The 14499-nt window shown below is 36.3% G+C and overlaps 1 protein-coding gene across 3 annotated transcripts in view; it reads right to left on the bottom strand.

Moving 5' to 3' along the window:
• Positions 1-14499, bottom strand: part of pcbp4 (poly(rC) binding protein 4) — a 75972-nt gene that overhangs the window by 30107 nt on the left and 31366 nt on the right. For all 3 annotated transcript variants that reach the window (XM_057325889.1, XM_057325888.1, XM_057325887.1), the window contains exons 2-3: positions 5733-5911; positions 4253-4276 (exon numbers count right to left, since the gene is read on the bottom strand). In XM_057325889.1, the coding sequence (XP_057181872.1) occupies positions 4253-4276; positions 5733-5840 (132 nt within the window). In that variant the 5' untranslated portion in view covers positions 5841-5911. The remainder of the gene's footprint in view (positions 1-4252; positions 4277-5732; positions 5912-14499) is intronic.

Here is a 14499-nt window from a genome sequence, read left to right as displayed (position 1 = left end):
TAAGAGTTTTCATATTTTGGTGAACTGTCACTTTGATGCTTCATTCGCAAACCTCATTAACAGAGATAATAAACAAACATCATCAAGTGAAAAGATGGGCTCCTAAGATGCACCCAAATAAAAAATAAACAGTAACAACAAAAGCAATAAAAAAGGCATAAATAAAGTCAGCGTGAAACAAAACAATCCTATAACAGTAGCCACATAATTTAGCCACACTGCAAAGCATGCTGGGAGTTCCAAAACCCTGAACAAATCAACAACATTGTTTAATATGAAATTGTTTGTGGAGACAACTCCGTTAGGATAGTTGGGACAACATTGGGGGAGATGGCCTAATGTTTGTTTTTATGTACAGTAGATTCAAAGAAACTCCCATTTCTGCGACTCAAAAGCACTTTTCTTACAACGATTTTTCAATTGGAATGTAAATGATGTTGTGGGGTGCAGAAGAACAATTCTGTCAATACTGTATGACAATGTTATTTTAGGTGTGAATCAATTGACCTTTGACCATCAAACATCCCGAAACAACCAAAAACACGATTCATAAAAACAATCATAATAACACATTTAAACCTGTTCATGATAGAGAACTAATTTCTGTTTTAATTAGGTTTTAGAAACAGTCCATTTGCATGCGTCAATTTACACAAAAAGTGTTTTCAAAAGAACTAGAATGAACATTTCATGGGAAATTTCTTCACCTTGAGTTTCATGAATGAGGCCCCAAAAACATCTGAATCTGAAGTCATTGAGTTTGTGTTTCTCCAACGAGACTCCTTGAACGGAATGTACTTTTGTCCCTAACAGCTTCCTTTTCATTCGCGTCGAATTACACATGTCGTCTACTCTGAGCTGAGGTCTATTACATCTTGTAATTTCCCATTCACCTTCATCTCTTTCTCCTCAAGATGCATTAGGAATAGTAATCAACTCAAGGTACCTCTTCCCAACGACAGTCTGCGATGGAGATTTGTGACGGAGAGTCACGGTAACTGCGCAAATTTAAGCCTGTGTTTAATCCGTGTTCGGGAACCAAACCTTAGTGTATCGATTTTACTTCAGGGAAATATATATGCCTTAGCCCTTCAATTTCTCAAGCTTCAGAGGAGGTTCAGAAAGAAAAAACAACAACAGGGGATGTCACAATCATCCACAGAGCATCCTTTAGCCGGAACGAGATGGAGCATTACTGAATCCTCACTCCATAAATGTCATGAAAAAGCTCAGGGATAGCTGTATATGAATACAGTTTCCTATGAAAGAATGTAAAATTCATAATAGTCCACTAAAATGTCTAACTGTAGCATATTAGCACTTAAAATTAGGGGAGTAACTGTACATAAAATTCACGGTTCGGAGCGTACATTGGTTTTTAGGTCACTGTTCGTTTTTTGGTACAGTTGGGGGAAGAAATGCAAAACATAAAATTGCTTGTCTTTTATTATTAATGTTGTAAACATCAACAGTTTATCGTTTTAAACACAATTTTAAATAAAATGCCTGCTTGGTTTAAATAAAAAATACATTTAAGGAGTAGTTCACCTTCAAAATGAAAATTCTGTCATCATTTACTCGCCCTCTTGTCATTTCAAACATGTATGACTCTCTTCCGCAGAAAACAAAACAATATACAGTATTTTGAAGAATGTTGCTAACAGCCCCCCATTCACTCCCCCCTACTTGCTCCCCTGGTGCTGCAGTGATAGCTGCCCACTGCTCCGGGTGTACGTGTGTTCACTACTCTCTGGATGGGTTAAATGCAGAGGTCACATTTCGGGTATGGGTCACCATATCTGACTAATAGGTCACTTTCACTTCACTTTCACTTTCACTTCACTAATGTGCAATATAGCGCCCCTAGTGGTGATGCTGAAATTGCAACATTCCATACTTATGTTAAGACTCATTTTGAAACTCAATGACATGTCAAATTGAGTTTGTCTTTTATTATTAATGTTTGTAAACATCAACAATTTATGTTTTTTAAACACAATTTTAAACAAAATGCTTGTTTTAAAGAAATACATACAAATGATATAGAATAAAACAAAAGTAACCAAAGTAAATAATATAGTATACTGCAGATTTTTTCATGTGGGTGTGTGAACAATTTGTTCAAGTTACCTGGACTTTTATTTTGACGGGTCGTAGCAAACACCTTTGAGCTTGATTTTGTGTTTGACGATAGATAGGTCAGATAGTGAAATGCTTGATATAACTCAAGTAGCTAGCTATAAAAAATGCCAACAATTTAGGTAACTCGAACTCGCTTGCTAAGCAAAATTCTCTTTAAACTGTTGCGGTGCCTTAATAATAGTTAAAAATAAAAAAACAGACAGTGGAAGAGAGTAGTTTACACAAATACGCAATATAGCACCCCTAGTGGTCACGCTGACAATGCATTGCATACTGGCTCATTTTGGAACTTCATGACGTGAAATTGAGTTTGTGTAGCTTTGCCTATGTTAACTTTCTTGTTTTGGATCTACTTGTTGAATCTTTCCGACGGGAAGTGGCAGTGCAACCTAGCTTGACCAATCCTAACATAAAATTCTCCCTTTGATGTTTGGATATTCCAATTTTAAAATAGTCTTATGTATCTTACTAAAGTTAATGAATTATTTTTGCGCATCGCTTCAGGGCAATACAGTGAACAACAATACGTGTTGGAAAAGGCAAAGTGAGCTATGTGTTGGAAATGTGTGTGTTCAGCACTGCAGTTCCCTGTGGAGCACAGAGGTCTGTATTCCTCCGTCTGGCTGTTGTATTGTGGACACTCCAGCCAAAACTCTGGCTTAGGCCCAGAGACCTATTAGCAGACCGGTTCTGAAGGGAGCATCTTTGTGTCACAGAGATTTATGTGTGGCCAAGGAAATGCCAACAACTGTGTGTGTTGTATGTGGTTGGCTGTTTGTGTAAGTATGTGTTTTGTAGCTTCGGGCCACAAAAAACACACAGAAATCACATCATGACCAGCTGACACGCTGTTTACTAATCATTGTGACATCTACATTCGGTCTCTCCGACACATTGTGCCATGTTTGGACAATTGCACTCGCTCTAGGGATAAACAGTGCTGGATGTAGACTTCAATATCGTAATACATCCAGATCATTAATACACATGATGCACGACTTGAGCATTTAACAAACCATTTGTTAGGAAACATCGTAGTGATATATTCGGTAGATGTCGAATTTTGGATTTTTGATTTTCACCGAGAGGTTTTTGAGAAGCTTAGCAAGCTAATATAGAGGGAAACGATCCTCAATAGTAGCCCACCACTTCTTCAATGACTTCTGGAAAGATTTCTCCCATTTATTTTTTCCATGGGGACTTGGGGATCTTCAATTAAGAGTTCTAAGCCACAATAAACCAGCAAGATGAATCGCAACATTGCAACAAGCAAAAACGTATTTGAAAATCAATGATGATGATTAAATCTTTTTTATTACTGCATGGAATTATGTATGTTTTTAACTTAATGTGTATTGAAATGATTTGGAGGCAGTCATGCTTCCGATGAAACACTGCGAATTACATAAGATAACATTACACATTTCATACAGTAAATACTGCATATGTGACGTTATATAATATCAGTATTAAACTATTGGCTAACCCTTAATGATCATCCCAGATAGCACAGGTACATCTTAAAGATGTCTGCTAAAGATCTGGAAAACATCTGCTGTGTAAAAACATCTGATAAACGTCTTAGATACGTCTCGAGACGTATTGCAGATGAGCAACAATAAAAAAACGTCTTGCAGATGTAAATGCAGACATCAAACAGACGTCTCCCAGATGTATGTGTTCTATTATATTCTTAAAGTTTATTGCAAAATACTAAAATCTAAATACATGTTGTTTAAGAGCGTATAGGGAGAGTTTCACAATGCATTGTGGGAGTGGGCGGTTGCTGATGAGCACTTTTGGTTCTCGTTTCCAAGGTAACAGAGATCCTTCTGATTGGTTGATCCAAAGAGGATTACTCTTCAGAATTATGGGTAGTGTCGGTTTTCCACTGGGAATTCGTCATTATATTATCGTCAAGCTAAAATGCTAGGTCTGTATTCAATTTTTATTCTTGTCTAAAATGCAATTTTTTCTGTGTGGATAACAAATAGGTTTTTACTTCCGGAATTGTAATGTTGTGCTTTATAAAGCGACAAAACCTCAGGACACACATCCACAGAACGTAAGTCAACAGAGGGAACAAACAGGAACAAAGATATTTGCTCACCTTGCCTATGATGCTTCCAACCTCCTGTGAATAGAGAAACAAAGCAAATGTCAGATTATTGATCAGCAAGCGAACGTTCCAGATATTTGTCTGTGGGGTTTTTACATAAGGCAGGATATCTGGTCAACGTATCAGACGGTAATAACATGATACTTTGATAATTCAGTAAATACACGGTACTATCATGGTATTTATGTTTATATTTAAGATCTTTTAACTGGAATGGTACTATCGTGGTACCCATCTAAATAAATTGGCATTACAATATTAAATATTAATTTGTACAAAAAACGTTAAGGAAGTAAGTAAAACACAAACAGACACATGGATTGAACATTGATTTGTAAAGTATTATAACTTCTTGAACCCAGTTTTACTCTGACATTATTGAGAAAAGTTTTCAGTTAGCATGTGTCTCGTTTTGAGCTTGAGGGAGATATCTTCTCATCCGAATGATGTCTGTTTTTATCATCATTGAAAGTGTCTTTGAAAACATCGCATCGCAATCTGTTGATGTGATGGAGAATTAACATAAATTGGCACATAAATCACCTAAATGTGGCAGTTTATTAATGGTTCGTAACGTCTTCATGGATTTTTCATGACTGTTTTAAACGACTCATTCGGTTTACTGGCACGCAAACGTGAGAGATGAGGGAGTTACAGGACTGTGGGAGGAAATCTGTCATTGACAGTTGGCTGACAGATAAAAGCACATGTTGACAACACACAATGACGACACAAACGTTACGTCCGTTTGTTTACTAATAACTCAAGTAATTGTGTTTGGAATTAGGACTGGGGAATAGGAGATCAAATAAATAATGTTTAAAAACAATAACTTAAAAAAACAATCAATTTAGGTAGTTTCCAAATATCTAAGAATATAATTTATTTATCTTTAGTGTACTGTATTGTTTTGTAATCAAAATAAATAAATAATTATTTTAATAATAAATAAATAAATAAGAATTGTTTATTGTTAATGATTTTTTTTATTTGTAATTATAAAATATAATTATTCTTCATTCTAAATGATTTAATATGATATCTTAAATGTTTATATTTGCATTAGACGTTAGGGCTTTGTGCAATTTTATTTTTAGATTCTTCTGGGTTTAGATTTTTGTCCAATAGAAATAACTGAATGTGCATTGGCTACTGTACATTTAGCTTTTTTTAACATTCCTGGCCATTTCACTTTTCACAGACTTACTCTAAATCTCATATTGATAAGAAATATAACAAAAAATATAGATTATATTAAATTATATTTATATTATTTTATATGTAAAAATGTATATTATTTGTATATTATTATATAATATTCTTTTTAATGTAAATATGTATATTTAAAAAAGTTTCAATTTTGCGATCCTCCGAAATAGTTTTTCCCTTAATATTTGTTTTTCAAAATTTCAGTACAGTTTACCATATTAAAATATTATAAATATTAATTATTAAATATGTAAAATATTACCTTGCCATGCATGAGCAGGCGGAGGGTTAGCGTGACGTTCATTCCTCCATCTCCAAAATCCTGCTCACAGTTCATCCTGACGTGGGAGTCGTGCCCAGGGAGACGCATGAAAGATGCTCTACGGATGATGGAATGGGTGGGAGGGGGGAAGGCAGGAGTCTCTCCTTTCTCTCGCTTCTCTGTAACAACAACATACAAAAACATGAAATGTCAATGACTCGGCGTTGCAACCGTCCGCATGCGTTCTACAGTATGATACAAAATGTCGGAGCATCAACATCGTTGTTAGAAAATTTGATCTACAGTATTTAGGGGCATTTATAGTTTTATTCAGGGATTTTTTTAACACTTCTGCTTTTGAAGTCTGAAAACAGGTTTCAAAATAGAAATGATTATTGGCTTTATTATAAGTTATATGTAATGCAGGAACATGTTTTCCAAAACAGACTTATTTTTTCAGTCAATACTGGTATCTCAACTTGTCAGGCCACATGCACGACCCACCAGGCCAGTTCTCTGACATATTGACCACAAAACCAAAAATCAACAGACTTTTTTGTTTGCCTCGACAGGAATCTCATTTCAGTTCATGTGTGCATCCGGCAGATGCTTTTATCCAGAGCAACTTTTGAGTAATACTGTCTAGGGATGGAACCCGTGATCTTGCCATTGTTACCCTGCCAGTTGAGTTACAGGAACACTGAATCTCCACGTCTCAGCAGTAAATAGGCTCTGTGATAGCCGTGCAGTCTGAACTTGTGCTCAAAGTATTCAGTTGTTAAGCGAAGACACACATGACACACTGATCCAACAATGCCCGGGCAGCTGAACGATGACAATGTGGTGTTCTGTTACAACAGCGCACATCACAAACCCAGTATCACCGATTTAGCCATTGTCAGAGGAACTGTAAGTGCTCGCTGAAATTACTCCCACTGCATTTCCGGGGTTTTTGGTGGCGACCCAGACGTGACGGGGTTGAATGAGAGGTGGTGCTGGTTTTGAAAAATCTTTCTTTTTAGATAGAGGAAATTGTAGGTTTTCTACACCTCTAACTGAAAGAAACAGCACAGGTTCTATTGAGACCGTCTGACTGCTTTTTATAGACTGCGTTGTGCAGAGAGCATTGAGAAACATCCAAGACAACAAATGTTTGAAATTGTTTCACCAATATTAGATTTGAAAGCTTTGCTCTTAGCCGATGTGGTTCAGGGGCTGTTCATGTTGAATATTTGTGTGCCCAACAACAGCTAGATTGGAGCACAATGGACTGGAACCTGCTAACTTGAGCATTTTAGTCATGAAATTGCAATACCATGCTCTGCTTCTGAAACAGCTGTTCTTTTCTGATGATGTCACAAATCCTATATATTTTGGCACCTCCCCGCCAACTATCTGGCTTTATTCTAGATTGCAACATCAACTTTTTCACAATCCAGTCAATTTTTTTAAGTCCAGTGTGCAATTTTTTGGAGGATCTATTGACAGAAATGCAATGTGTTCTAGGTTCAGAGCTGTATAAAGACCTTACATGATGAAGCGTTATGTTTTTATAACCTTAGAATGAATTTCTATCTACATACACCCCATGCATAGAATGTTTTTGCCATGTCGCCATGTTGTTTCTACAGTAGCCCTAAACAGGACAAACTGCTCTACAGAACGCATTTTGCAAATATGTTATTTCTTTCGGGAAAAAATCTTAGTTCTCTCTCAGTCTCCGTAGTTCTTCGAAAAGGAGGGGTGGAGTGAGCCGTTGATTGCATACATATCTAAATAAATAAAATGTATCTAATATATATATATATATATATATATACATACATATATATATATATATATATATATATATATACACACATACACTACTATATATAAACACTTTATTTAGATTTTTTCCAACTTTTAGAATGTAAGAAACCTCATGAAAACTATAGAGAAGCAGAACTGCAACTGTGGGAATTATGTTGCAAATAAAAGCATCTAAATAAACAAAAATGTTACATTCTAGCATCTTCAAAGTTGCCATTCTTTGATTACAATTTGCTCAATCGTTCTCTTGGCATTTTATTGTTGGCTGCATTTACTTCATTATTTGGTCCAAGTCATCCATTTAAAAAAATATTTTTTTAATAAAATTTTTGTTTTCTAATACAAGAAATTGTTGGGACAATTATATTTTTGTCTATAAAAGTAATTTCAGACATTCAAGCATCCACCTTGAGATTTCTTTTTTCTTTTTAAAGGGGTCATATGGTGCAAACACGTGTTTTTCTGTGTCTTTGGTGTGTTATAAGTTGCCCATGCATGTATTAGACATGTAAAATTGCAAAAATGAAAGTGTGGGAACACAAGATGCATTCTATCTAAAAGCGAATGCTCACCCAGACCTGCCTGAAACGCCTCGTGTAACCACACCCCCACATATCTACGTCAGTTGGTGGTATGATTTGACTAAGACCGCCCAAATGTATACGCAAGTAAGGTGGGCGTACCTGTCAGTACAATTGCTTTGGAACCTGATGTTCCAAATATGGTAAGAGGCGTTACATTTCCGTCACAGGCTTGCAGTATTCGACCAATCACTAAGCACTGGTTAACTGGAAAATCATAGCACACCTCGCTTTTCAGAGCCATGAGCTTTGTAAACAATCTGCGCGTTTCAGAGAGGCGGCGCAAAGAGGAGATACAAACATGCACGGTATGTGGAAAATACAGCGTTTTTGAACCTTAAATCCTGTATACACATCGCATTACATCTAAAACAAACGATAATATTCGTTTTAGCCGTGTCATGTGACCCCTTTAAGCGTTATCAAACTTTTGACCGGTACTGTATATCTACATCTACATATAAATTTATAATCGTTGTACTTCCGAAACCTTGGATGTCTAAATTTGCTCTTTTTTAGGAAATGGAAAAACAACCTCACCACTAGATGCCGCTAAAAATTAAACAATGGTCCTTTAATGTATAAAATAAAGTCTCTCCGACATTTTTTTATCAGAAATGTCACAAATACTTAAAATATAAGTATTAAAATATCCTCTGCATGCATTTTCATTTAAAAAAGGATTGGCGTGTGTCAGTCCCACTACATCAGACGTCACGCACGCTTCAAATCCATCTCGGCATGCTAATGACGAATTAGCTTGAGCTAGTTCATGACCCCTGAAAGAAAACTGTCCGTCATCTCTTCGCCATCCCCCTCTGATATCTGCCTACCTGTTAATTAAACCTGCCGTCGTCACGCGCACTAAATTAGAAAATGTATTTTTGGATCGGAACCCATCCGAAATTTCAACAGGACGTCTTCAAAATCGTGTCACAGATTTCTGATAGGTGAGAGGCATCGGTGGATCTGTCCGCGGGGTGTTTGGTAGTTTGGTGGCGTGTAATTTGGACAGTCATGTCTGCGGGTGTGCTTGTCATTAGCGCAAAGCGATCGTTACTTGTGCCTGTCTCATTTATTCTCCTCCCGCAAGGCGATCCGCCAACCAATTAGAGAAATAGCAAGAGAGAGTGAGAGAGATGCCGACCGGTGGTTTACACCTGTGGTCACAAATATGTAGAAATCACATACTGAACTCAGTTAAGCATTTATAAAGCAACAGCGGACTACTTGGGTGTCCGTACAGCTTGTAAATAAATGTAACATGGGATATTGACCATACGTCATGCGCTAGAGATCTGATCTGAGCATGTTTCAGAGCAGTGCTTGGGATCGATATATTCTCTTGCATTGACACTCAGGAGCACCTGTGCTCCTGTTGGGTGGGTTTGAATATGAACACAAACTCAGGATTTATTCAAAGCATCTGTATGCAGGTGAGCATGCCGGGTCACGGCAGAGTATTGCTATTTGCATTGGTCTATTTCTCTCTCTTCCCCCGCGCAGCTCAAACACACACGCTGCCAGTCAAGGCCATACACACTAACGTCATTTCTGTGCACGCTTATCCTGCGGAGCCCCTTCACCCCATCGACATTTATAATGGCACATTCTGTGAATACAACTGCTGTTATAAGAAACCACCCAACCTGGAATGAAGGGAGAGCCCCAGAGAGCCCTTAATGACCACTTGGGTTTTGATGAGAGTGTTAAGATGCTCTGCATTGTACGGTGTTGCTTTACATGTGGTATTATTGTTATTAAAGGCACCCCGAAAAAACTAAGAGACCATTCCAAACTTTAATTTAATCAGGATTTCTAGATGTATTGTGGTCATTCCAGTCCAGTGTTTAAGATTTCAACAAAATCAAACCTCTGGAGTGACAAAGCATCACAGGACATGTGAAAACTCACATACTTTTTTTTTACTTTTCCTAGATACATGTACAAATATTTTTGTTGTTTTGCTTAAAAGTGAGTCTGAAATTGTTTTCTTTACAGTATTTGAGGTCTGAAAGAATACAGAGCATCTTTTCTGTTATTTTTACCTGTTTCTCCAGTTTTCGAACTATATTTGTATAAAAAATTTGGGATAAATATTGTTAGTAGCTCACAGAATGAAAGCAAAATGATCATTTTACCTAAACAAACACCTATAAATAGTAAATTAAGAAAAACTAAAAAAATATTTTCAAATGATTTTTTTATGCGGCTACATATCGTGTATGTTGTTATTAAATGGAGTCATATCCTACAAAGCGATGATTATTTTTATTTGAAGTTGACTTTAAGTCAAGGTGTTCTTGCACCAAAACACCTTTTTTTTACGTAATTCATTGACAGTTGCATTTAATTACATGCGGTTAATAAAGTCATTAATTCGTTCTTTTAAACAGAAAAATTCAACATTGATTAGAAATTCTGTTCATAGATCACATTGCAATGCACAGTATGAATACAAATAAACAAAACGCTTCTGCACCTTCTAAGCGATTCATTTCCATGACCTTTACAATCCCTTTACAATTCCCTTGTAATTACGCGATATGGATTTAATATTTAATTTAGGGTTTTTTGTGATTGTTGTTTAAAGCGGCCATATTCTACAATCTTGTTTTTCAATTGAAGTTGACTTGATGTCAAGGTTTTCTTGCACCAGAAGAAGAAAAACACCATACCGTTGTTCACCCACTTTATGACAGTACGAGTTATATAAAATAAACTTGCTTCTCAGAAATGAGATTACCAAGAAAGGGTCCTGTAGGTTTCAGAATCTCAATAATGTAATGTATGTAAACACAATTTACAACAAACTCTTTCTCATCCAAATCTCATCCAAAACCAATTCACATTAAGCAACATAATTTATTCACCCTCATGTCATTTCAAACCTATATGACTTTTTCTTCTGCAAAGAAGAAAGTGTCAGATACAGGTTTTGGAAGTCATTAGGGTGAAAAAATTAAGACAGAATTTTCATTTTTGGGTGAATTATCCCTTTAACTTAAACCTTACTATATACCTGATTTGAGACATTGTTTACTGATCTCATACACATTCAAGTCTGGGTTGCAGGCGAGATTGCTCTTGTCGGAGGATGTCCATTCAGGACACAATAGAATTTCTATTACAAGTCATGACACTTCATCATAGTGTACATGAATTATGGAAGTGGTTTCGAAAGCTTCCAGGATGGAGTTAAAATCATTCTGTCCACCTCCACTTCTCTTTCTCACTGACCCATGCATGACCGATTCATGGCCCAGCCCTCTGCTTGTTCACCAGCATGGCCATCACTCCACCAAATGGACAAGCTTCTATCTCTAAAACATGGGGACGTCCTTGGACTGGAAAGTCTATTAGCATTACACAAGGGCTCAGTTAATGTTATTGTCGCTTGAATTGGTTTGACGATATGAAAAGAAGCTCTTTAAAAGCATTGTGTCTAATCTCTTATGCAGAGACAATGAAGCAGAAGGCCTTGAGTAAATAATATTTTCTCTGCTGACGAAAAAGCATTTGTGGGTGTATTTAGATTCGCAAGACAATCCCCACGTGAGCCAGTTGCGAAAGTGTGTCTAAATCCTCTTTGCAATCTCATTTGAGTTTGATGCATGGGAAAATTTGGTAAAAAATGACCTGTCTAAATTTGTGTGCATGATCTGTTAACATTCACAACCAATGAGGTTTCATTGCTGGTCAAAACAAAATAGCATAATGCAAATATATACTGTACGTGTAAACATATCACTGGTTCTGAAATTATTTTATTATTTAACAATTTGTTGCCGTAATTCACTAACTGGTACATTTTACATGACCTTTACAATCGTTTGTAATTATGCGATAAAGATGTCACTTTACAGTGAGCGCGTTACATGCACAGTCTTAAGGTCTTTGCACATACAGTCCGAAATTTTCGTATGCGTTTTTTCGTATTTGGCTCTCGTTTGTACGGTGTCTCTGAATTGTTAAAAAAGGCCACTCAAAATGCTTGACGGATGCGAAAAACACAGAAAACCAAACCCGGTCCAATTTTTTTATGACGGACAAAAATATCGGAGGCAGTGTAAATGTGATTGACACAACGTGAGGTCGTATTTATTTTTTAACGTGCAGAAATTTCGGACGCAAATTTCGGACTCAATGTGCAATACTCCGATTATGCTTAATAAGCTGATAAGAAGTAAGGTCATGTAAACGCGTAAAACTTTTTTTTTTTTTTCGGGGAAAGGTCATAAACAGCGTAAGCAAAACCCGCTTGGCAGAGGTAGTTTCTTGCCCATTACTCCGATTTCGCGTTGCATGTAAACGCCTTTAGGGCAATTCCAGTGTTATGGACGTGACATTTTGCGTTATGGACGTGACATAAAAATGCTCAGAGAATGAATTTGTTACGATTATATTGAACCATCTGTTTATATTTTACTGAACCCTTGTTGATAGAGTCTAAACATCAAAAAATGTCAGTCTATGAAAAAAAAGTATATTTAAAAAAAGGGAAATAAACATGCATTATGGATGTGACAAAAAAAGGACACGGTTTTTGGGAGACGATAAACTTTGTAGGATTTCTATAAAATAAAATGCACAATCCTGAAGCAATAATACCCAATGAATGGAGAAGGGATGCCTCTTTATAGAACATAAAATAGTTACTTTATATTCATTTTCATGTGTCCATTTATGAGGAATATGTAGCGTTATGGATGTGACAATCCTGAAAATGGCACTAACCTGACTATGAAAAATCATGAACTAAAAATAAAACAAATGCTTTACAAATTTGAAGAGAGATCTCACATGGGTATTTGAACCACCAAATGTTAAAATCTGTGCTGTTACCATAGTAAAAACCACTGGTAAAAACTTAATTTTTTCGTGGTAAGGTTGACATTTTCACGGAATTGCCCTTTACCGGTTTTCTCCCTGTTTTGTTTTATGTGCGCATGTCTGACAGCGCAATGGTAAAAGTCTCAAACAGAAGTAACAGTAAAATAATGGATAAAAGTCGTCTCTAGAATCATGCAGTTGATGTAGAAAAGGCAAAGTTAAAAATTATTGTTGCATATTCAGGTACTGCGGACACGAGAAGAGATATAAAAATAAGCCTTCTGACCGATTTCCTGCGGCATTTTTAATTACAAGACAAACTATCGATGGTGACATCACTGCAAGCGTGAAATCTGACAAGTCTCAAACTTAAAACGTGGTTTTCTGCGTAGCCGGTTTATTGACATGCATTTAAACACGTGAAGGTTCCTTTTATAAGATGATTTTTGATAGATATCCATTTATTTTGTGTACGTAAACGCGCTTGTTGTTTGTGATTGTTATTTAAAGGGGTCATCACCTACAAAGCTATTCAGTTCCATTCCTGGAGGACTCCATTCTGCAATTTAGCTCCAGCGCTAATGAAACACACCTGCCTGTAATTTTATAATCCTGAAGATTTTAAATAGCTGGGTCAGGTGTTAAATTATGGGTAGAATTAAGCTCTTTAGGTTCCTGGCCCATCAGGAATTGAATTGAATGATCCTCTCCTACACTTTGACTCAATCTTCTTGTACTGAAATGGCAGAATTTAGTTTTAACTAACCATTTTTAACACTCTATCTGACCTTTGCAGTTAAACGAATATGATTATATTGCTACAGTCTTAAAATAAAGGTGCTACAAAAGGTTCTTCACAGCGATACCATAGAAGAACCACTAAAAAAACCATTTCTTTATGATTTTTTAATTGTCTAAAGAACCTTTTTTTACATTTTTGTTCTTCAGATGTTAAAGGTTCTTTATGGAAAAATACAGCCAAAAATAATTCTTCTGTGGCATCGCGTAGCACCTTTATTTTTTTGTATTTTTAAGAGTACTGTAACTTTAAGAGTTGTATATGTAAATTACCTCTGATTTAAGTCTGTTGTCATCTTTGTTAACACCTTTTCTATGTCCTAGATACCATATTTGCATGAAAAATGAGTAAAATATATTTAGCATAGCATACAGCTTAGCATACTAGCATAGCAACTACAAAACACTAAGTACACCATAGAAATTGATTACATCGTCCATTACTTTTCCAGCCCTGAAAATCAGCATTTTCATTTTTTTTCTTTTAGTTTCATCCTAAAATGACACAATTAAAATATAAAATGAATTGGCTTAAAACAAGACCTTGACAAAAATGTAGTACATAACATTTCTTTGAGTACATACATTAACTCGCACAGAGTGATCGGCACACCAACACTTGCTCTATTTAGATCAGCAGAGAGTTTAGGGTGCCTACATGTCTCAGCTCTGACAGAACCTTGCCGGAGCGCAAGACAAAACAAGATCACACCGTTTTGCCTTTCCTCCCTCCACCCACTCCA

The sequence above is a fragment of the Triplophysa rosa genome, linkage group LG25 (assembly GCF_024868665.1).
Source record: "Triplophysa rosa linkage group LG25, Trosa_1v2, whole genome shotgun sequence".
NCBI lineage: Eukaryota > Metazoa > Chordata > Actinopteri > Cypriniformes > Nemacheilidae > Triplophysa > Triplophysa rosa.
The sequence above is the reverse complement of the archived record's forward strand: the minus strand, read 5'-3'. Positions and strand labels throughout refer to the sequence as shown.